At 39.4% G+C, this 18,171-nt stretch overlaps 3 protein-coding genes across 4 annotated transcripts; 1 reads left to right on the top strand and 2 right to left on the bottom strand.

Annotated features, from left to right (window-relative positions):
- Nucleotides 1–2,913: 2,913 nt before the first annotated feature.
- Nucleotides 2,914–9,335, bottom strand: nsun3 (NOP2/Sun RNA methyltransferase 3). Its single transcript, XM_085455853.1, has 6 exons — nucleotides 8,909–9,335; nucleotides 7,931–8,034; nucleotides 7,332–7,849; nucleotides 6,897–7,051; nucleotides 6,112–6,233; nucleotides 2,914–5,253 (listed from the first exon to the last, which is right to left on the bottom strand). Exons 1-6 carry the CDS (start codon nucleotides 9,068–9,070, stop codon nucleotides 4,920–4,922), a joined length of 1,395 nt encoding a protein of 464 aa, XP_085311979.1. The 5' UTR covers nucleotides 9,071–9,335; the 3' UTR covers nucleotides 2,914–4,919.
- A 608-nt stretch (nucleotides 9,336–9,943) lies between these two features.
- On the bottom strand, nucleotides 9,944–12,649 carry LOC146718807 (ATP synthase F(0) complex subunit C3, mitochondrial-like). 2 transcript variants are annotated; one of them, XM_085455831.1, is made up of 5 exons: nucleotides 12,566–12,649; nucleotides 12,186–12,278; nucleotides 11,667–11,738; nucleotides 10,727–10,926; nucleotides 9,944–10,292 (listed from the first exon to the last, which is right to left on the bottom strand). In XM_085455831.1, the coding sequence occupies exons 2-5, from the start codon at nucleotides 12,222–12,224 to the stop codon at nucleotides 10,178–10,180; spliced, it is 426 nt and encodes a 141-aa protein (XP_085311957.1). In that variant the 5' UTR covers nucleotides 12,225–12,278; nucleotides 12,566–12,649; the 3' UTR covers nucleotides 9,944–10,177. The 2 variants fall into 2 exon arrangements, with proteins under 2 accessions (XP_085311957.1, XP_085311966.1); XM_085455840.1 differs by lacking the exon at nucleotides 12,566–12,649 and adding an exon at nucleotides 12,424–12,528.
- Nucleotides 12,650–15,070: 2,421 nt separating this feature from the next.
- On the top strand, nucleotides 15,071–18,127 carry rrad (Ras-related associated with diabetes). Its single transcript, XM_085455820.1, has 5 exons — nucleotides 15,071–15,174; nucleotides 15,453–15,843; nucleotides 16,457–16,530; nucleotides 16,654–16,858; nucleotides 17,180–18,127. The coding sequence occupies exons 2-5, from the start codon at nucleotides 15,471–15,473 to the stop codon at nucleotides 17,455–17,457; spliced, it is 930 nt and encodes a 309-aa protein (XP_085311946.1). The 5' UTR covers nucleotides 15,071–15,174; nucleotides 15,453–15,470; the 3' UTR covers nucleotides 17,458–18,127.
- The last annotated feature ends 44 nt before the right edge of the window (nucleotides 18,128–18,171 follow it).

Genomic DNA, 18,171 nt, shown 5'->3' with positions numbered 1-18,171 from the left:
TGTGTTGTACAGTTATTTCATTTTTAACCTTAATTTATATTTTATTCCTTCCTAGTTAAATTTACCCTTTTTAATTTTTCATATTTATTTCCTATCTTATTCATAGCCTTTTCCTTTTTTTCTTTAGGTCACGAGCAGTTGTCCAAGCATTTCACTACATATCGTACTGTGTATGACTGTGTACGTGACAAATAAAATTTGAATTTGAATTTTGAATTTATACCTTTTATAGTCCTGATGAAGATGATAAAACAGGATGTGCTTTACAGCATGCAGCATCCTTCATTTTCTCAGTCAAATCCACCAGCCAAATCGGCACTCGAGACTATGTACTGCACCAAGTTTGGCCTTAATTAAAGAAAGTGATTGCAAGCATCATCTGTGTAAGGTTTGGACTAGATCATGCCAGGGAAAGCTGTGTTTAAACCTTTTTAGGACATCATAGGATTCATCAGAGTCTTTGCAAGGTATCCAATGGTACCTAATTTTTAGAAAAACCAGCCTTAAGTTTTCCAGCTTTGATCTACTGATGGCGCTTAAGTATTTGAGAGACACAAAACATGGTAAAAAAAAAAAAAATCAGCGGGCTCTACCAATGCAGTGTGCAAATGTCAAAACTTTTAAAGATATGGCTCTAGGGGCTGCCATAGAGCCCAGTGGCAGAGGAAGAACAAGGAAGATGTAGAAAGAATTGTATGAAAAGTTAAAACACAGTGAGCTCCCCCTCACCTTCACTGGTCAGCCTCTAAGAGCAGAACACTTTTACTTTTGTTTGTCTTATAGTTTCTTTTGCCTTTGGAGTCTGTGTGTATGACAAACGCTTGTAGATAAAAGAGTGGGAATATCTGTGCTTCCTTCTTTTATCTGGAAGTTGTTTCTGTTGCTTTCACTTTCACTTCTATCCCATTAATTTTCCTCTGGCACTGTCTGTCTGTGCTGACAGTGATGATACCTTGTGTTTCTCCAAGCCAAAAAGTACATAAGGACAAATTTTACTCTATATGCAGTAAGTCTTCAAATAAAACATAACATTTTTGGAAATGTACTGCATTTGGATTACACAATAAGTTGATGAAGTTTGGACATTTTCTTTCTTTTTTTATTGTCTGTGTGTGTGTGTGTGTGTGTGTGTGTGTGTGTGTGTGTGTGTGTGTGTGTGTGTGTACTACTTTGTAGGCTCAAGTCTGCCAGTGTTTGTCTTTTTAGGGGGGAGCCAGTTTGCTCATTTCCTGGCAGGAGTATGTGTGCATGTTTTTTTGTGTTCTGTAATAGAGCCTGATTAAGAAAACATGTGTTTTTAATGCAGATTAACAAAAACCAATCATTGGCTGACCTCAATTTTTCATTCTGTTCAGACATCGCTCCTCAGAGATTAGTCGCGAAACAATCAATCAAAAGCAGCAATCCTGCTCTCCCTTCCATTGATGGAGTATCGGCAGATGATGATGTTTGAAATGAATGATGGATACCCCAAACGGCACTGAATCTATAGACCCAGTTGTTAGCTGTCCGACACGTTCATCGTCAAATCCTTAAGTTAGACATTTATTTGTTTTACAGGGTGTTTCTTCTGGTCACAACCTAATTGGATTTTACAGAAATAATGAATTGGCCTGTTCAAGTCGGTGCTGTAATATAAAGAATATCATATTATAATGTTCTAAGCAAAAAAATAAATTAGTTGCTGACTTCCTTTGCTTGATTGAGTGGGTTTCAGACGTTGTTTGCTGAAAACTGCTTGCTGCACCAAGAAACTGGGTTAATGGCAGCAATGAGACTGAAACATGAGGTAAATTTGTAGATTGTGGTTGTAGCTTTATAGCTTACACATACAGCGTGCTGCTGAAGAGCTTTCAGTTTGATTTGCATGCTATAGCTGGAATTTCAAATCCATTTTTCATCATGTTTCCATCACTTTAAAATGATGATATACATAAAAATTGTAAAAAAAAATAAATAAAGGGGTAACGGAAGTAAGTATTAACTTCATGCCACCATGTCCAAACACAGAGTGACAGAGCTGAGTGTAGCTAGACTAAAAAAAAATGGCTTTCTAGCTTTACAGAGCTCAGACCAGATTAGTCTGCTTCGCTATAGTGTCCTCTGGCATTCGGGACTATCCTATGCTCCACATCTCTCTCTCCTTCATTCTATCTACTGTTCTACAGTTCCTCCTCTAATTTTCCCTCCTCCTCTCTCCTTATTGTCAATGACTAGGGTTTTAATGATTATATCTGGCGGTGTCACAAATTAATTCCTGCCTCTCTGGCAAAAAGCTGTTCCCCACCTGATTATGCAAAGCAGGCCTACATTCTCTCCCTTTGAAGTGGAGGAAAAGCTGCTTAGAGATTCTCCCCTTGAGGAAACACTGCAATATGGGGAGCGTCAACAAACCAGGGTTCACACAAAGGTCAGCAATATGGTTAACCCTAATGAAGCCCCACTTCATCTCCACATCTCACCACTTTTAAGTTGTGCTGATGTTATGGTAGCGTAATGATTCGCTCATATCAAAGACTGGAGCTATTTTTCGAAGACACTCAAAAGTGGAGCAGAAGTAGGGCGGCCAGTATAAATAGCCATATAAATGCACTCAAATAATGCTTGTGTCTATGGCCACACGGAGTAGTCGGATGAAACCGGTGCAACGCTATCTCAGCAATGATGTCTTTGACGGTGTCTCGGAGGGTTGCTCGGAAGCACCGGCCTTATATATTTGATGCTTCCACACATAACTGCCTTTGCAAGAGCTTATTTTGTCACTCCATTATGTGCAGAAAGGTTGGAATATATGACTTTTTGTATATTATTGTCTGTGTTTACTGCCAATACACCTTTTTCTTCTGATCTGAGCAATCACAGGGTGATGAGAAGCTACAAATCTTTCATGAAATTTCTACTTTTCACACAAGAAAAGTCCTCCCAGATAATACATCACTGCAAAATGCAACAGTAACACTAAAGGGGTGTATGACAGCACATATGAGATTATTTCTGGACAGTGCCGTAGAGCAATAGCAGAAATAAACAGAGAAACTGTGTGTTAATTTGATCATTACTGCTCTTCCTGGCTATTAAACAAATCTCTCAGACAGAAAAACTTTAGTTTCTGGTCGAGTCGGCAAACATTTGGACTTGTTTTTGCATTACTTTGACAACATCCAACATTCACATTGAGTATGGGTGTTTAGACAGAAACTTGAAAAATTCTTTGAGGACTTGTGTCAAAAGTAAATAAGGCTTGGAGACGGTGGTGCTTGTCTTCTTATGTCAACTCCCATTCTCTACCATTAAAAGGGAATTTAAAAAGTCGCTTCAAACAGACTAAACTGTGCAGGTGTTTTTAACACAACTCTTACATCATCAGCTCTCTCCATCTTGGTTTCCTTCGCTTGACTGGGTGGCAGCTTCTTTTCTGCCCATACTAATAGGGTTTGTCCACAATCAGAGAGGCTAGGACCACCTGGCCTATGAAAGCCTTAGCCACTCAGTTACTATGTGGTTCTCCGCTTGAGCAGCACAAAACTGCATCTGCCATCTCTTTACAAATTCACTCGCTTACTACACTCACCATTGTTTAAGCTATCATGATTTCGTAATTCCTAAATAAACATTTTCTTAATTGGTATTTATGTGTGCGTGCCTCCCTTGTTGTCATGGCCATGCAGCCCGCTTTGCGACACACGCCTGCACTTCCAAGAAAATAACAGCAGCAGTTCAGACTCAGACACAGACCTGCCAACAGTTTCTGCAATTCTGACAGCTTTGTTCCTCCTGCAGGAAATGTGTGTTGTTGCTTCATTTTTTAATATCTGTCTGAGTGTGTGAGTGCTGTTTGGGTTTGTATTTTCATTTTAGCCAGCAGCTGAGTGGAGAATATTTTCTAAACACGGCGACGTTACAGATTTACAAGCTTTCTGATGTGTGCGCATGTCCTCTGAACCAAGGTGGTCGTCCTTGTTAACCGCAGAATGGAAAGAAGGTGGATTCAGAGGTAAACAATACATTAATGTTTAATATAGAAAAACTCAGTTTGTTTTTATTGTTGCAGCGGTCACTGGGAGGCACTAACTTATTAGCTTTTTAGCTTATACGGTGAATTTTTTGACTGCTGCTAATTTACATATAGTTTCTGCAGCAATATTGCTGCTGACTAAATATAATAAGTCCTGTATTCACTCGTTTCAATGTGCATTGAGTCACTTCCAAGTTAACCATCGCCCTCTGAGGCTGCTAAATGCTTCAATTAGATAATTTTACTGACAAAGAGCTGATGGTGTGAAAACAGTGAAAATGAACCAAAATGATACAGATACAGGGTGGACAAGTAAACAACTGGCTGAAATAAAAAATAAAGCCTTCCTAAGCCTAGGGGGGCAGCAGACCTGTGGAAAAAGAAACTCGTGAGTGATCAGGTGGCTGCTTTCATGCCATTTTCTCTTTATTTCACACAAACTGCCATAAAATACTGCTCACATGTGTTAAGTACTGGAATATTGTCTAAGTTCTGTCTTTGATGCGGATAGCTCGAGGTGAGTTTAACTGATGTGAGCAGCGTTCTATTTTTATTTGCTTAAATCTCCTGCAACACACCCACACACACACAGAGAAGCCAGCAGCTACAAACAACAAAAAACTGTAGCTGCAGCACTTATAGTTTAGCAGATGGTTGGTGTTGCACTGTTAAAACAGGAGCATTTATGACTTTCTTAACCACGTTTGTTTTGACACCGATGTCTTTATATCTGCGTGTCTAAACTACTGCTGCTGCTTATTTCCTCTTGCATAATTGGCACAGGTAGGCACTGTGCGTATTTGCAGTGTTTTTAATCTAAATTTAAATTTTGGTGTTTTGCACAAAGTTATTGTGCAAGTTTAGTTATGCCATTTCACTTTTTGTCCCCGTGCATGGTAAGATTTTATTTCCGTGTTCTAATCCGAGCTAAAAACATGGGTCCCCATGACTTGCCAAGCTGAGGGACCACAAGAATGCCAAGTCTGTGGCGATAAAAGGACACAGAAGCGTCTTGTGTCTTCGGGGTTGCCTCCTGAGTTGTCTGTCCATGTCTGGGGTTAGAGCTGAACGTAAAGTATTTAGATAAAGGAATGGCAATCTCCTCCCACAGGTCTTCAGCTTCAGCCTCAGGAAAGTCCTTCAGCACTGTCTCAACCACAGAAAAGTTCTCAAAGCTGGACAGAGTGCAGGTTGAATAGACCACAGTGCCTCCTGGACACACCGCCAACAGTGCAGACCTGTAATCAGCAGACAAATATTCCACCTTAGACCTCAGCTAGAATTAAATTGCATCAAAGAATATGCTGTAACCATTCAACCAACCAATACACATTTTCACTTTAAAAAACTGTATATGCTGTTTCTATATTGTGCTTGTTGGTGTTATTTGACTGATTTAACTGCAGTCTGATCTGCAAACTACAACTAAAACTGCAACTGCTACAGCTTCCACTTGACTCTCCAAGCTATTTTGAGTTGGAGACCTGAAACAAAGTTTATTTACCATCCAATCTACCTGAAATCTTTTTTTCAGGGAGTTTGTAATTTTACTGACGGTTGGTGCAGTGTTTAGCAAAGTCACCTCTTAGTAAAATGGTCCTTGGTTTGAACACAAGAGACATCTAGGATCTTCCTGTGTGGAGTTTGTGTTCTCTCCGGGTTCTCCGGCTTCCTCTCACGGTCCAAAATCATGCTTCTTATGTTAAGTGTTGATTCTAAATTGACTGTAGATGCCCTATAATAACTGGGACAGGCTCCAGCTGGATAACCGGTTAAGTAATGGATCACTTCCTCCCTGACTGATCCTTTCTCACCTCTCATCTTTCTTGATTATCTAATTACTTATTTAATAACGATGTTCCCACAGCAGTTCTGCTAAATCCAGTTACTCTTCATTTCTTGATCTACAAGTTTAGAACTTATCTCTCATTTGTATTCACTACTGGACTACGGTACCTTCCCTTCATTCCTTCAGTGCATTTTAATTGCGTGCTCATTAGGATAGTGAATGTTTTTTTTCTCAACCTGTAGAGATATTAGAGTACCATAAGGCTAATGCATAAGCAGGAATTTCCAATGTCAGAATGGGTGCTTACCTAAGCAGCTGTGCTTGGAGTGAAGGAAGCCTGGCTCTCTCCTTCAATCTTTGTTCCCCCTGCTGGCTGTTGCACGAATACAGCCAGCTCCTGTCATTAGAACATGGAGCATCAACCAAAACCTACGGCAGCGAGAGAAAGGAATGCGAGTAGTTGGTGCCCATGTCAAAGAGGAAGAGCAAGGGAATAAAAAAATGTAAGGAAAATGAAAAATGCTGCAGGTGTCTAAAATAATCCACATAAATGTCACTTTCCCCACGGCACCTGAGCCATCAACAGACCAATTTTGGTCAGTGGAGGTGGAAGATAAATTTCGCCTAAAAACCAAACCATTACCATTTAAATAAAACTGAATAAAAGACAACAGCTTTGAAGTTTTTACATCTGAACTTTGAACCTTTCAACAAGTTTGTTCTCAGATTTTGGAAATCCCTCAAAAAAGCTCCTCTGCATTTTGTTTGCACTCTATTACCTTTCAGCCTTTTTCCCCTCCTACGGTGCCTTACTCTAACTCTTTTTAGCCCTTTTCCTTTTTTCAATATTGTGTTCCAATATGAGTCACTTTGAGTTCTTTGATTCCTCCCAGCTATTTGTCTGCTTCTTCTTGGCTCCTAGTTTGAATAAACAGTTTTCTTTTTTTTCCTCTCTGCTGAGTTTATTAGTTTCTGTTCAAAGGCTTGCTGTCCTCATTCATTTGTAGCTGTGGCCTTGGAAAATAAGTGTCACCCCATTTTACAGGACAAAATCACATGCTGCCATAAACATGATAGGATTTCTTTGCCAACCTTGTCATATAAACCCGCTTCGCTCTGCCCAAAAGACCGTCCGTCCTGTGCAGACACAATCACTCTGCTTTTTAGTGAGTGAGGCAAAAATGACTCCAGGGTTTTGGCAAGCCAGTCCCGTCTGTGAAGATCTGGTTCATTACAGCAGAGAAGCGCTGGAACACAGCACAGGGCATTATAGTATTCAATGCAAATGGGTTATTCGCAGCAGACAAAAATATTCCTTACAATCATCTGCAGCGACTTAGATGCAAAGTGTGTGTTTAATATTCAAAATAAAAGCCAACAAGTTCTTTTTACCAAGCACACATAATCTGGAAAAAAGGCTACACTGTGAACATCCCTTTACTAATAGAGTAATTCATTTGGGGTTGTTTTAATCCGATTAAGTATAAATAAAATCAAAATAAAGTCTTCTAAAAATGTCTCTTTTACCTGGGCTCGCACTTTGCATTATGGCTAAGGCTTTCCCCCCAGGAGCAGAGCAAAGATCCAGAACCTTTTCGCCATCTTTGACTTGCAAAGCCAGCACTGGAAGCAAGGATGCAGCATTGAGGAGGTAGTACTGCTTCAGCTGGCCAGGCCTGTGAGCCTGAGAGGGAAATCGCAGGGGGGACGGGTGGATGTAGCACTGTAATGAAGGAGGAGGAAAACTGAGGGCGGGTTCTGACTGAGAGTCCTGACCGAGTGCAAAGGAGCTGTTGTCAGACTGGGGATGGGGGTCACCTGGAGAGCCCTTGGAAATGCAGAGAGTTGACAGAGTATCTTTTCCTTCTTGGTATTTAGAATTTAACACCGTGGAGGGACCATTAGAATGCAGCACTGAGACATCTGCTTGTGGCAACAATGTGGAAAAGCCCTGGGCTCGAAGAATCTGTGCAATGCCTGTCACTGCAGTGAAGCGATTGAGCATGATGCCATACTGCCATGACTGAGGGTCCAGCAGCACTTCTCTGAGGGACAGAATTAATCTCAGTTTGGAAAAGGTGGAATTACTGTCCACGTGCATAATGATTACTTCAGGTGAAATTTACCTTGCATATGGCCACAAGTCACCAAGTTCCTCACTGTACTGCTGGTCAAAGTGATCGAGCACTGGTTGACACAAAGTTCTTTGCTTCTTGTGCCTTTTTGTTACCTATTACATGAAGACCAGGCAGAAATAAAATTAGGCAAATCTATACAAAGTAAACTTAAAATCCACTTTAGGCACATTTTCTGCTTAGACGTCGAAAGTCCCACTCAGGTAAAAACTTTTTTAGACCACTATCTCAGGAAACACATCTTAAATAAACACTACATACACTGATAAATGTACAATTTTTAATTTGTTATTCTATTTTCCAGCTCAATAGTTTATGTACAAAAATAACTGATGTACATTCAAGTTTTGCTGATGTTCCCTTTAGGTTATGGAAGAGTGAAGTTACAAAAAAAGAAAAAAGAAGAAGAACTAGGGTCTTATACAGCAGCTACCCCTGGTGGATATCCAGTGTAAAATCAACCCTGGGAGGTTTGACTGTACGTATTACATGTAGATCTGGTCAAATTTATTATCCCAACTAGCCTGATGGGGCTTTGACGTCCATCTTTATTGATACTTTGAATAACTACAAGAATCTGAGTCAACTGGTTTAAATAGCTATGAGTTTTTATTGCAGTAAATACAACAATATTTAAAAACGCGAAAACTAGCATTGCAACTAATAAAAAACATGTTATTAAAACATTTTATTTAACATTAACATTTACAAAAACTAAAATTTTAATTGGGACGAGCAAGCACACTCTGGAAACTGAAACTAGCCTGGGTTAAAAAACAAAACAAAAAAAAACAAAACAAGACGAAATTAAAAAATCTGATTAAAAATAAATAATGAAATACAAAACTATAATAACCACGCTGCTTTTATTCCCCCTGAAAACATGCAAATAATAGATTTTTAAATTTAAATTAAGAATTTTCTATTTTGTTGAAAAAAGTAAAAAGTAATTCCCTGATGTTTGTTTACCTGGTTATTTCGGGGATCCTCTGGATTAAGCTGCTGAGATACATTATCGCGGTCTGTGTGACAGTTACACCAGCGACACCGCCACAAACGTGTCGGCGTTAACTTCTTAGTTTTAAAGCTAGATTTTCTCCAGATACGGCACAACTGCGTTACTGAAAACATTTATTTAGCCCGTCTTATTGATACTGCACAGCTGACACGTCCGAATTTATTTTCGGCAACGTTCAAATCTATTTGACACAAAAAACACAGGCGAACACTAAAAACTAACGAGTACGTTCCTCAAATCCTTCCCCTCACTACAAAAACGGTGCTTTAGTTCCACCTATTAAACCGGAAAACTGTTGTCGTTGGTAAGGGTGTAATAATGGACTCAAACCTGGCGGAGACAGGTTGACTTACAAAATATCCAAGCATTTAAAAAAAAAAACAAAAAAAAAAAAACTTTTGTGTCTACATAACGTACAATGTCAAGGAACCGATTTTAAATGGAAATTTTAGGAACTCTGTTAGCAGCATAATCTAAGGGATTTATCTAGTCTCAGTGAGGGTCGAATTATTTCGTTTCAAATAGACGCAATACAGCAGTTCTACAACCATCTATAACATATGGTGGAGCCTCTGCCATGGTTTGGGGGTTCAGTTTATCCATAGATGTGTGGAATTGAGTCAGATTTTGATCATCTAATTGACTATGACACACACACACAGTAAAAGCATACCTGGATAGAAAAAACAGAATTTGAACACTGTCGATCATGGACTGGCCTCTCCAGAGATCGGACCTCAACATTTTTTGCCTTTGTGTTGTATTTCCATTTAGGTTTAGACATTTCAATAAATCGCTGCACCCATTTCCATGGGCATAATCTAAATAAATAAGCTACATTTGCTTTTAAATCACTTCATTCCACAGCTTGGCATTACAACAGTACGAGTTTCTTTTAAAAGGGAACAGGTCCATGATCCTACCAGGTATCCCCCATTATGTTTATTGAAAGCCCTCCCACCTCCCCTCACAAATGTACAAAAACATTTGAGGAATTAAACATTTTATTTCTGTTACTGGTTGCATGTTTGTTAACAAAAACTGCTGATTAAATATACAACGAGGACACAACAGTCCTTGAAATGTTTTGCCAGAGTTTCATACGTGAATGGATTCAGATCTTTCAAGAACACAAAGATAAACATGATAACCAGCAATCACACAGCTGTTCAAACTGCTTATTCTTGTTAACATTGTGAGTTATCCTTTCACAGCTGGTTTTACATGGCGAACAGAATGAGGAATGCAACCATCAGACAGAAGAGACCCATAGCTTCAGACAGAGCGAAGCCCAGGATGGCGTAAGAAAACAGCTGCTGCTTCAGAGAGGGGTTCCTGTGAAGACAGAGGGGCCAGTGAGATCAAGTAGTGCTGATGCCTAAGAAGTACAGCTAATGAGGCATGTTTAGACCAAAGTTTTCCATGATTGACTTGGCTTAAAGCACAATCAATAATTAGTCAGTGCTAAATAAGTCTTTAATATCTTATTTTCACGAACAAACATTATTCCTCTAACTTCACTTTCCCAGTGATTTTAAGTGATGCCATTTAGAATGAAGTATGCCAAGTATCTTTTGGTTTTATAATTAATCGCCAAATGGCAGAAATCTACTCAGGTCTCCTCTTTCTTTTGTCATTACCTGTTCACTAGGTCACATTATTTTGAGAACTTGGGTATTAAGTAAACAAGACTAAAACGTTCTCTTCTCGACAGTAAAAAAATAAAATAAATGGCCTCATTACTACTACAGGGGACTTGTTAAATTTACCTGGCATATCCAATGATAAGGCTGCCAAACACTGTCCCAATTCCGGCTCCAGATCCAGCGACTCCCACAGTGGCAGCTCCTGCTCCAATGAACTTGGCAGCAGTGTCGATGTCACGGCTCACGGCGCTGGTTTGGAATCCCCGCAATGCCACTTGCTGCTGGGAGACACCGCCGCTCAGTGGTGCCAGAAGCGAAGCAGTCTGAAAAACAACCACCAAAGTATCAAACACAATAATTCCCACACGGTAAAGTTTACTTCTAATGCAAGCATTACTTCTGCTAAAAATTTAGACCCATCAAATAAGACCTCTCTAAAAACTTATTTTAAGATGTACTACATCTAGCTTCTAATCGTACCTCATCACATTATGGCCCATTTTTGTGGGAACATGAAGATTTACCGTTATAAAATTTAGTTACTAGTTATTGAGATTCTCATTTAACTTTAATAACCCCCACATGGAGTTTTCCCCATTTGAAGATTATTATAGTTGTATATTTATAACAGAAATACACAGATGCACAGTGTGTAGGGTTGCAAAAACAAAATGGAAGACGTTTCATACACTCTCGTTCTGTTTGTTCTTTCATAACAATGAATTAGTCATTTTTGCTTTGGCTCTGACCACAGACAGCATGTTAAATCTACCCGATTACGATATGTGGCCATAATTCCACAGTTAACAATTCAATATACAGTTCAGCCTGCAGAAATGTTTCTTTGGGATAATGTGAGCAGGGTGGCACTATTTGTTGGTAATAAAAACAATCAATGTGCTTCTTTGTTAGAAGATATCAAATCTATACAACTACTGCTACTACTACCATTTAACTTAAAATAAAACAAATCTGTATTTTACCTTTTCTATTTTTTGCACAGTGTTAATATAGAAAATGACAAATGTCACTTGATGAATGGTGTGCTCTGCGGGAAACTCACCTCTGCTCTCCTGCCGTCTGACACTACTGCTGCTGAGAGCGGTCTGTACAGCGCCCTGGATCCAGCACGGACCTGTGTTAGAGGGGGGAAATTGTTTTGACATGATTCGCCATAATTTATGCTAGAACAGCATTAGAAAGACCTACATCAGCTGCAGTGACAAAGCTTTTACATATATATAACACTACAAGTCAATAACAGAGACCCATTAAAATGTTTCTCTTGATTGTCTTTTCAAGCCTTACATGGAATACGTTATATCCTTTAGATTAAGTTTGTGGACTTGGAGGAAATGATGGAAAACCAAAACAGTGAGCTTCCTCCTGATTAGAAGCTAGGACGTCCTTGTAGGTATGAGCATTAGCTAACTTTAGCAGAGGGTCAAAGACTGCTTCGCAGGCAGTGTTAGCAGCCTACTTTATAATAATTTACAATGACGGAAGTGCAGCTAACAATACTCAATCAGTAAACAGGCGCAGTTTAGCAATTATCAGTTTTCATTCATTCAATCAAACTGACCAGAGAGGGCGTGGAGACGAACTTAGAGCAGGCATACATTACGATGGGACGTTCTGGTCAGGTCACCCACAGCAGCTGGAGTTTATCCGAAGTCTACAGATAAAAACACATGAAACACAAAAAACCAAAGCGTTAGCTATTTGACACTGCGCCTTTTGCTAAACAACCAAGTACAAAGTCTGCAAAAATCAGGTAGACACGCAATTAAGGTCAAGAGGAGAAAAAAACCGCACAATACCGCTAAAGGCAAGTTAGCTGAAAATCAGACGAGCTACACGACGCTGTGAATAATAGACTACAAAAATACGGAGCAACAAAGAACACTTAAGAGCATATATTTAATTCAAACCCAGTTTCTGACAGAGGAGGCTAGCACTCACCGGTTTGCAGTAGAGGTCGAACGCACGAGAGGCTTGCGCATGTGCAGTGTCACATTTATTGGTTGGTTTCCGGTGTCATGGGAAAAAAGTGATTTCCGGTATCTGCCAAATTGATCACCGGCATTAAAACTTTTGTAAATGACTTGTTGGCGTATAATCTGTCAAATATGTCTCAAATATATCTCTCATGATTTATATCAATGCATTTTCGTCCAGAAGAAAATTCTTGTTACATGGTAGAAACTGCAATTACTTTTTGGCAAAGTGACTTTATGTACTGACCTGAATAAATGTCACTCACATAAAAAAAAGCAAAAAAAAATTTTTTCAAGTGAGATCAGGCTGAGAAATATGATCCGGCTGCAGAAATTGCACCAAACGTAAGATAAGAGTTCTATAAATATATTTTAAGTCGCCAAAAGTACTTGGTTGATGCTAATGTAGATTAAAAAAAAACGCAGAGTCATTAAGATAACAAAACTGGTAATTCATGTATCTTATAACTCTTTCGTAAATCGTGGTGGATACAGTATACTTACCAATATAAGCAACTGACAGACAATTGACATGAAAAACACAGGAATATCAGAAATCACCTCAGAAGGAAGCATTATAAAAACTTTCTGTCAAATCCAAAGTTCTGTACTGTTTTTACTGAAATTTATTTATTTATTTATTTATTTTACTAATGTTTATTCAGTTACTAAATCTATGCATCTTATATGGCTTTATTTTTTATACAAATTCGTTGTATTTGTGTTATGGCCAATAGATGGCGACATGATGTCTCATCTGAGAAAGGCATGTGTCACATTTGCTGTACATGTTATTTACACATTTTGGGTTGCTGATTTAAAAAATAATGTCAGTTTTTCTTTCTCATTTTGTTGTTTCACAAGTGGCAATTAGAAACACGATCCAGATATTTTTATTATTATATTTTTCTATATCTTTGAATGTTTCACTACATCCAGTGATGGAGGCTGTTCCTTGTCTGTACAAATGCCAGTCTAAAAGGTGTCCTACTTAAAAGCGGCAATTACTCTGCATCCGTGGGAACTGTTCATTCTGTCCAGTTAACAGAAATACATGAGAATATGGAAATTGTGTTGGAGAAGCTGAAATATGATGAGAACAAGCTGGACTTAATTTTTAAAAACTAAGTATTTGTGACTAACTGTATGTGATTTTTTTCCATTTGTGTTTTAAACATCATTCAGTTACATAATATCAGCTATTTTCTGGAAAAGAGTATAAATCCAGGGTGGTGTAGTGATGGTTTGTTTTTTCAGGGTGGTGTGAACTAAACTATACTTGATTATGTAATGTTGAAAGATTTAGTTTCTTTAATAGTGAAACAGTGGAAAAATGCAAACATCAGCAGAAGTAATACTTAAGTAATACTTAAGTCACACTCATTGTGCAGTATTATAATATTAAACACCTGGCACACTATAGTCGAGTTCAAAAGGTTCAACTGTAATGCCTGCACGTAGCCACAAGAGGGCAGAAACGCACCATTCAGAGTTTACAATATCCACTTGAACGTGACACTTAACAATATCACTACCAGCCGTGCCGTCATGCTGTTGGCCTGATATTCAGCCAAATAATTATGCAGAATATGCTGGATCCATATTTAGCATATCAATACATCCAGACGTGAAATATAGAAAACTAAGGCTTTCTGTGTTTCTCCTTTAGCACTAGAAATAGTCTCCACACACACCATTTAAAGCCTTTTGCACAGTCAAACAGTATAACCAGAATAACGGATAAAGATTAGACCTGGCTGCTTAAGAGGAGGCGTCTACAAATTCAAGGACGGTTTTGATGATTGCATCATTTATTTCATCGTGGAAAGACCAAGGTGGTGGGATATATGGAGTATAATCCACCACCTACAGTGTATTAAAATTTTATGCATTTATAGCACCGTTTAAAAATGCTCCGAAAATTTAATTTAAATGTGGTTGTATGAAGCCCTTGTCTAATTACAAATATTTAGCTTTTTATAGAAAGTATGTATTATATTATATTATATTATATTATATTATATTATATTATAACAACATATCATTCTCATGATATTACATACATGTAGCATTGACCACCGCGCTGTGGCCACTGCTCATAGATCAGATCAGTTGGATCCAGACAACACATTTCGTTAAGATAATTTAGTGTGTGAACCTGAACACACTTGCATCGTGACGATGTGAGGCTATAACATCCCACCTAGAACCATCTCCTAGATATATATCAAATATTTATACTCCAGCTTTAAGTGGGTTTCCCCTCTTCAAAGTCTCGAGACTTCTCTGGCCGCCCCCTCAGAAGTAAGCTCCATTTGAGGATGCGGAAGGGAGATTCCTCAGCTCTTCCAATCATACACCCCCTCCGCAGCATGATGTTACCGTTACGCACCACTACAATAAACGGAGACGCGAGTCTCCGGGGCGAATCCCTACTACGTCACTCTACTCCTGTATAAATAACCCGAGCAGCGACTCTGATCAGACTCGAGCAAAAACCGCTTTTCGGCTACAGCAACTTTTTATACCAAGGATTACTGGATTGCCTTCGTTGGATTTAATTTTCAGCACCGAGTAAGTGTTTTTAAGGGGCCGCTGGGGAGAGATTTCAAGCTTTGGTTAGATTTTGACCTTTTTTGTGAATAAACATGTGGGCAGGTCAGGTCGACCATTTTTATATATATTTACTTTAAATGTGGGATAACAGCTTTTATTTTACAATATGACTTACAATGGTAAACATATTTGTAAAATGATCTCCCACTGTATTTCTGTGCAGATCTTGATAGCGCTTCTTTCTTTAAATGTGGCTGAAATGATCGCAAATTTACGCATGGCACATCTATCCACAGATCCTCGATAGAAGCACAATGACTTTGAACAAGGGTGACAAATTGAGGAACATGGACAAGAGGAGAGGAAGCGTGCCCTTCCCAATGAATTTACCCAATCTACACAGGAGAAGCATGCCCGTGGACGACCGCGACCTGCGCGCCACGACGCCACAGACGGGACAGACCGACGAGCTGTCCAATTTACTGCGGTGCACGTCCTACTCCCCAAGCGAGCAGCACCGTGGCAGCTACGCCTCAGACTCCTCCGACTCGGTGATCTCCACCAGCAGCGAAGCGGACTCCCAGGTGTACAAAGTGGTTCTCCTCGGGGAGCACGGTGTCGGCAAGTCCAGCCTGGCGCGCGTCTTTGGAGGAGTTGAGGATGCTAGTCACGACTGCGATGAAGCAGGTAAATGGTGATGCTGGGGATGAGTCATCAACCATAGCAACCCACACTCTCAGACACACACAATGAAGATGTTTCATTGTCTGTGAAGATATGTAATAAATGGGCATGCCAACGGCTGCTTTATTTAATTTTATACAATACTGAACAAACACTAAAATATATAGAAGGACGGTTATAACATATTTTAAAGTAATATTACTTTTTAAGTGCACTATTACAATTTACATCACCACACTTATTTCCAGTAGATTTAAAACAAATGCTGCAGTTTTTTAAATTACAGAAAGGCTGCACTAAAGCTGTACAATTCAGTATTATATGAGGACTGTGCATGCATTGATTATTGCTATTTCCACATACAGTGCGGCACCAGCTGTCAGAAGCACACCCAATAGCACTATGTGAAGGGAACCTACAAAAGGCCAGTGATGGCGTGATCACAAACTGTGATCTGGTTTAATGAGTAGACTCAGAAAGAAAAAAAAGTGCCAAAAATCAGAGTGGAAAAAAAAATAGCAGCAACACACTTTGACAGCAAACACGATTGCTCAGATAAAAGACACTTTGCTCTCCCTGCCAGTGTGTAACACAATATTTATTTTTCCTCCCTTAGGAAACACTTACGATAGATCTATGTTGGTGGATGAAGAAGAGGCATCCATCGTGTTGTATGACATCTGGGAACAGGTGAGACTTATATATTATTAATGAAGTGTTTGTCCATTTGCATTGATTCAGGGATTTTGAAATTGTAAAAGGTGCATTCAGCCATGTATGATGTTAAATTTAGTCTCTGTTTCTTTCCTGAAGGATAACAGCCAGTGGTTGAAGGACCAGTGCATGAGAATGGGAGACGCCTACATCATTGTGTATTCAGTGACAGACAAATCAAGCTTTGAGAAGGCATCGGAGCTCCGCATTCAGCTGCGCCGTGCCAGACAGTCAGAGAACATTCCCATAATCCTTGTGGGCAACAAGAGTGACCTGGTGCGGTCCAGAGAGGTGTCCGTAGATGGTAAGTGAGATTAATAAACTCGATCTTAAAATGTGCAGTCAGGGGAGATAGATTTGAATCCACTTGACTAAAGCCTAGCTTGAGGCATTTCAAGACAGAATCTGACAGATGGTTGAGCTTCACTGATTTTGCTAGGGTCAATCCACTTTTCACAGCTGACTGCTCAGGTTGATTCAGGTTCCTCTGCAGCTCAAGCAATCTGCCAGAGATTTGCCGCTTTCATGACTTAGGGCTAATTCGTCATCTCTAAGCTTACAGTTTTCCATTTCAGTGTGAACTTTCTCAGGGTTTTAATCTTCTTTCCTGTGTTCTGCATTACAGAAGGAAGTGCCTGTGCAGTGGTATTCGACTGCAAGTTTATCGAGACGTCTGCATCACTTCACCACAATGTGCAGGACCTGTTTGAGGGCATCGTCAGACAGATCCGTTTGAGAAAAGACAGCAAGGAGGAGAACGCCCGGCGCATGGCCAACTGCAGACGCAGAGAGAGCATCGGCAAGAAGGCTAAAAGGTTTTTGGGTCGCATGGTCGCACGCAAGAACAAGAAAATGGCTTTCAGGCAGAAGTCAAAGTCCTGCCATGACCTAACAGTTCTCTGAGTGACAGATGGGACAGAAGGACAATTTTTTCCCCCTTGGCCTCTGAAGACCAGATGCTGTGTGTTTTAACACTAACCCAAAAGGACTAACAGAACTGTACTGAAATATATTTTTGTTTTCTAGACATCAACCAAAAGCAAAAAGAAGCTATTGTTAATGAAATGACTGATGTTGTTTGAGTTATATCATGGTGATAACCTGCATTTATTTTATTGTCTGCCTTAAACACATTGTCATCAGTATGTATGAAAAAAAAAATCCACAAAGGCTTGTTATTTCTATGTGCTGCGAAATTGCCTTGCGGTTAGGTTAATGTTGTGCCCTTTAACTAAATGGGTAGGGGGTGGGGGGTGATGTATATACTAATATTTGAGTCACGCTGAAGGCAACATACATCTCATTGTATTGTAAGACAAGGCAAAGGATAATGATGATAGGTATTCTGGAGTCATATTTTACTTGAAGTGTGGTACGCAGGTTCGTGCCTCGGCAGAGTTACTGAGGACTATTCAAAACATCTGTTATTCTATGTTTTTTTTCCCATAACGCTGAATTCAGGTTGTGAATGTCTGAGTAAAGCAATAAGTTATACTAGTCTTGTGAATTTTGACATGATTTGAAAATTCTTTTTACGTTGAGTTCCTTTTTCAATAAAATATAAAAAACAATCCATAAACTGCCTTCTGTCTTTAATCCCAAGGCACCGAGGCATTC

Source organism: Copadichromis virginalis, linkage group LG1, assembly GCF_057382275.1.
Source record: "Copadichromis virginalis isolate Kocher_CV1m ecotype Utaka linkage group LG1, C_Virginalis_male_GT1.1, whole genome shotgun sequence".
In the NCBI taxonomy this organism is placed as follows: Eukaryota; Metazoa; Chordata; class Actinopteri; order Cichliformes; family Cichlidae; genus Copadichromis; species Copadichromis virginalis.
This window is presented reverse-complemented; position numbering and strand designations above follow the sequence as displayed.

Coding starts and splice junctions, on each gene's coding strand:
- LOC146718807 (XM_085455831.1), bottom strand. CDS start 12,224: ATGTATGCCTGCTCTAAGTTCGTCTCCACGCCCTCTCTG. Junction 10,927..11,666: donor CAGACGGCAGGAGAGCAGAG/GTGAGTTTCCCG, acceptor GTTGTTTTTCAG/ACTGCTTCGCTTCTGGCACC. Junction 10,293..10,726: donor CTTATCATTGGATATGCCAG/GTAAATTTAACA, acceptor CTGTCTTCACAG/GAACCCCTCTCTGAAGCAGC.
- rrad (XM_085455820.1), top strand. CDS start 15,471: ATGACTTTGAACAAGGGTGACAAATTGAGGAACATGGACAAGAGGAGA. Junction 15,844..16,456: donor TCACGACTGCGATGAAGCAG/GTAAATGGTGAT, acceptor TTCCTCCCTTAG/GAAACACTTACGATAGATCT. Junction 16,859..17,179: donor CAGAGAGGTGTCCGTAGATG/GTAAGTGAGATT, acceptor TCTGCATTACAG/AAGGAAGTGCCTGTGCAGTG.
- nsun3 (XM_085455853.1), bottom strand. CDS start 9,070: ATGTTTTCAGTAACGCAGTTGTGCCGTATCTGGAGAAAATCTAGCTTT. Junction 7,052..7,331: donor AATGCAAAGTGCGAGCCCAG/GTAAAAGAGACA, acceptor GCTGTGTTCCAG/CGCTTCTCTGCTGTAATGAA. Junction 6,234..6,896: donor AAGCGGGTTTATATGACAAG/GTTGGCAAAGAA, acceptor TCGCTGCCGTAG/GTTTTGGTTGATGCTCCATG.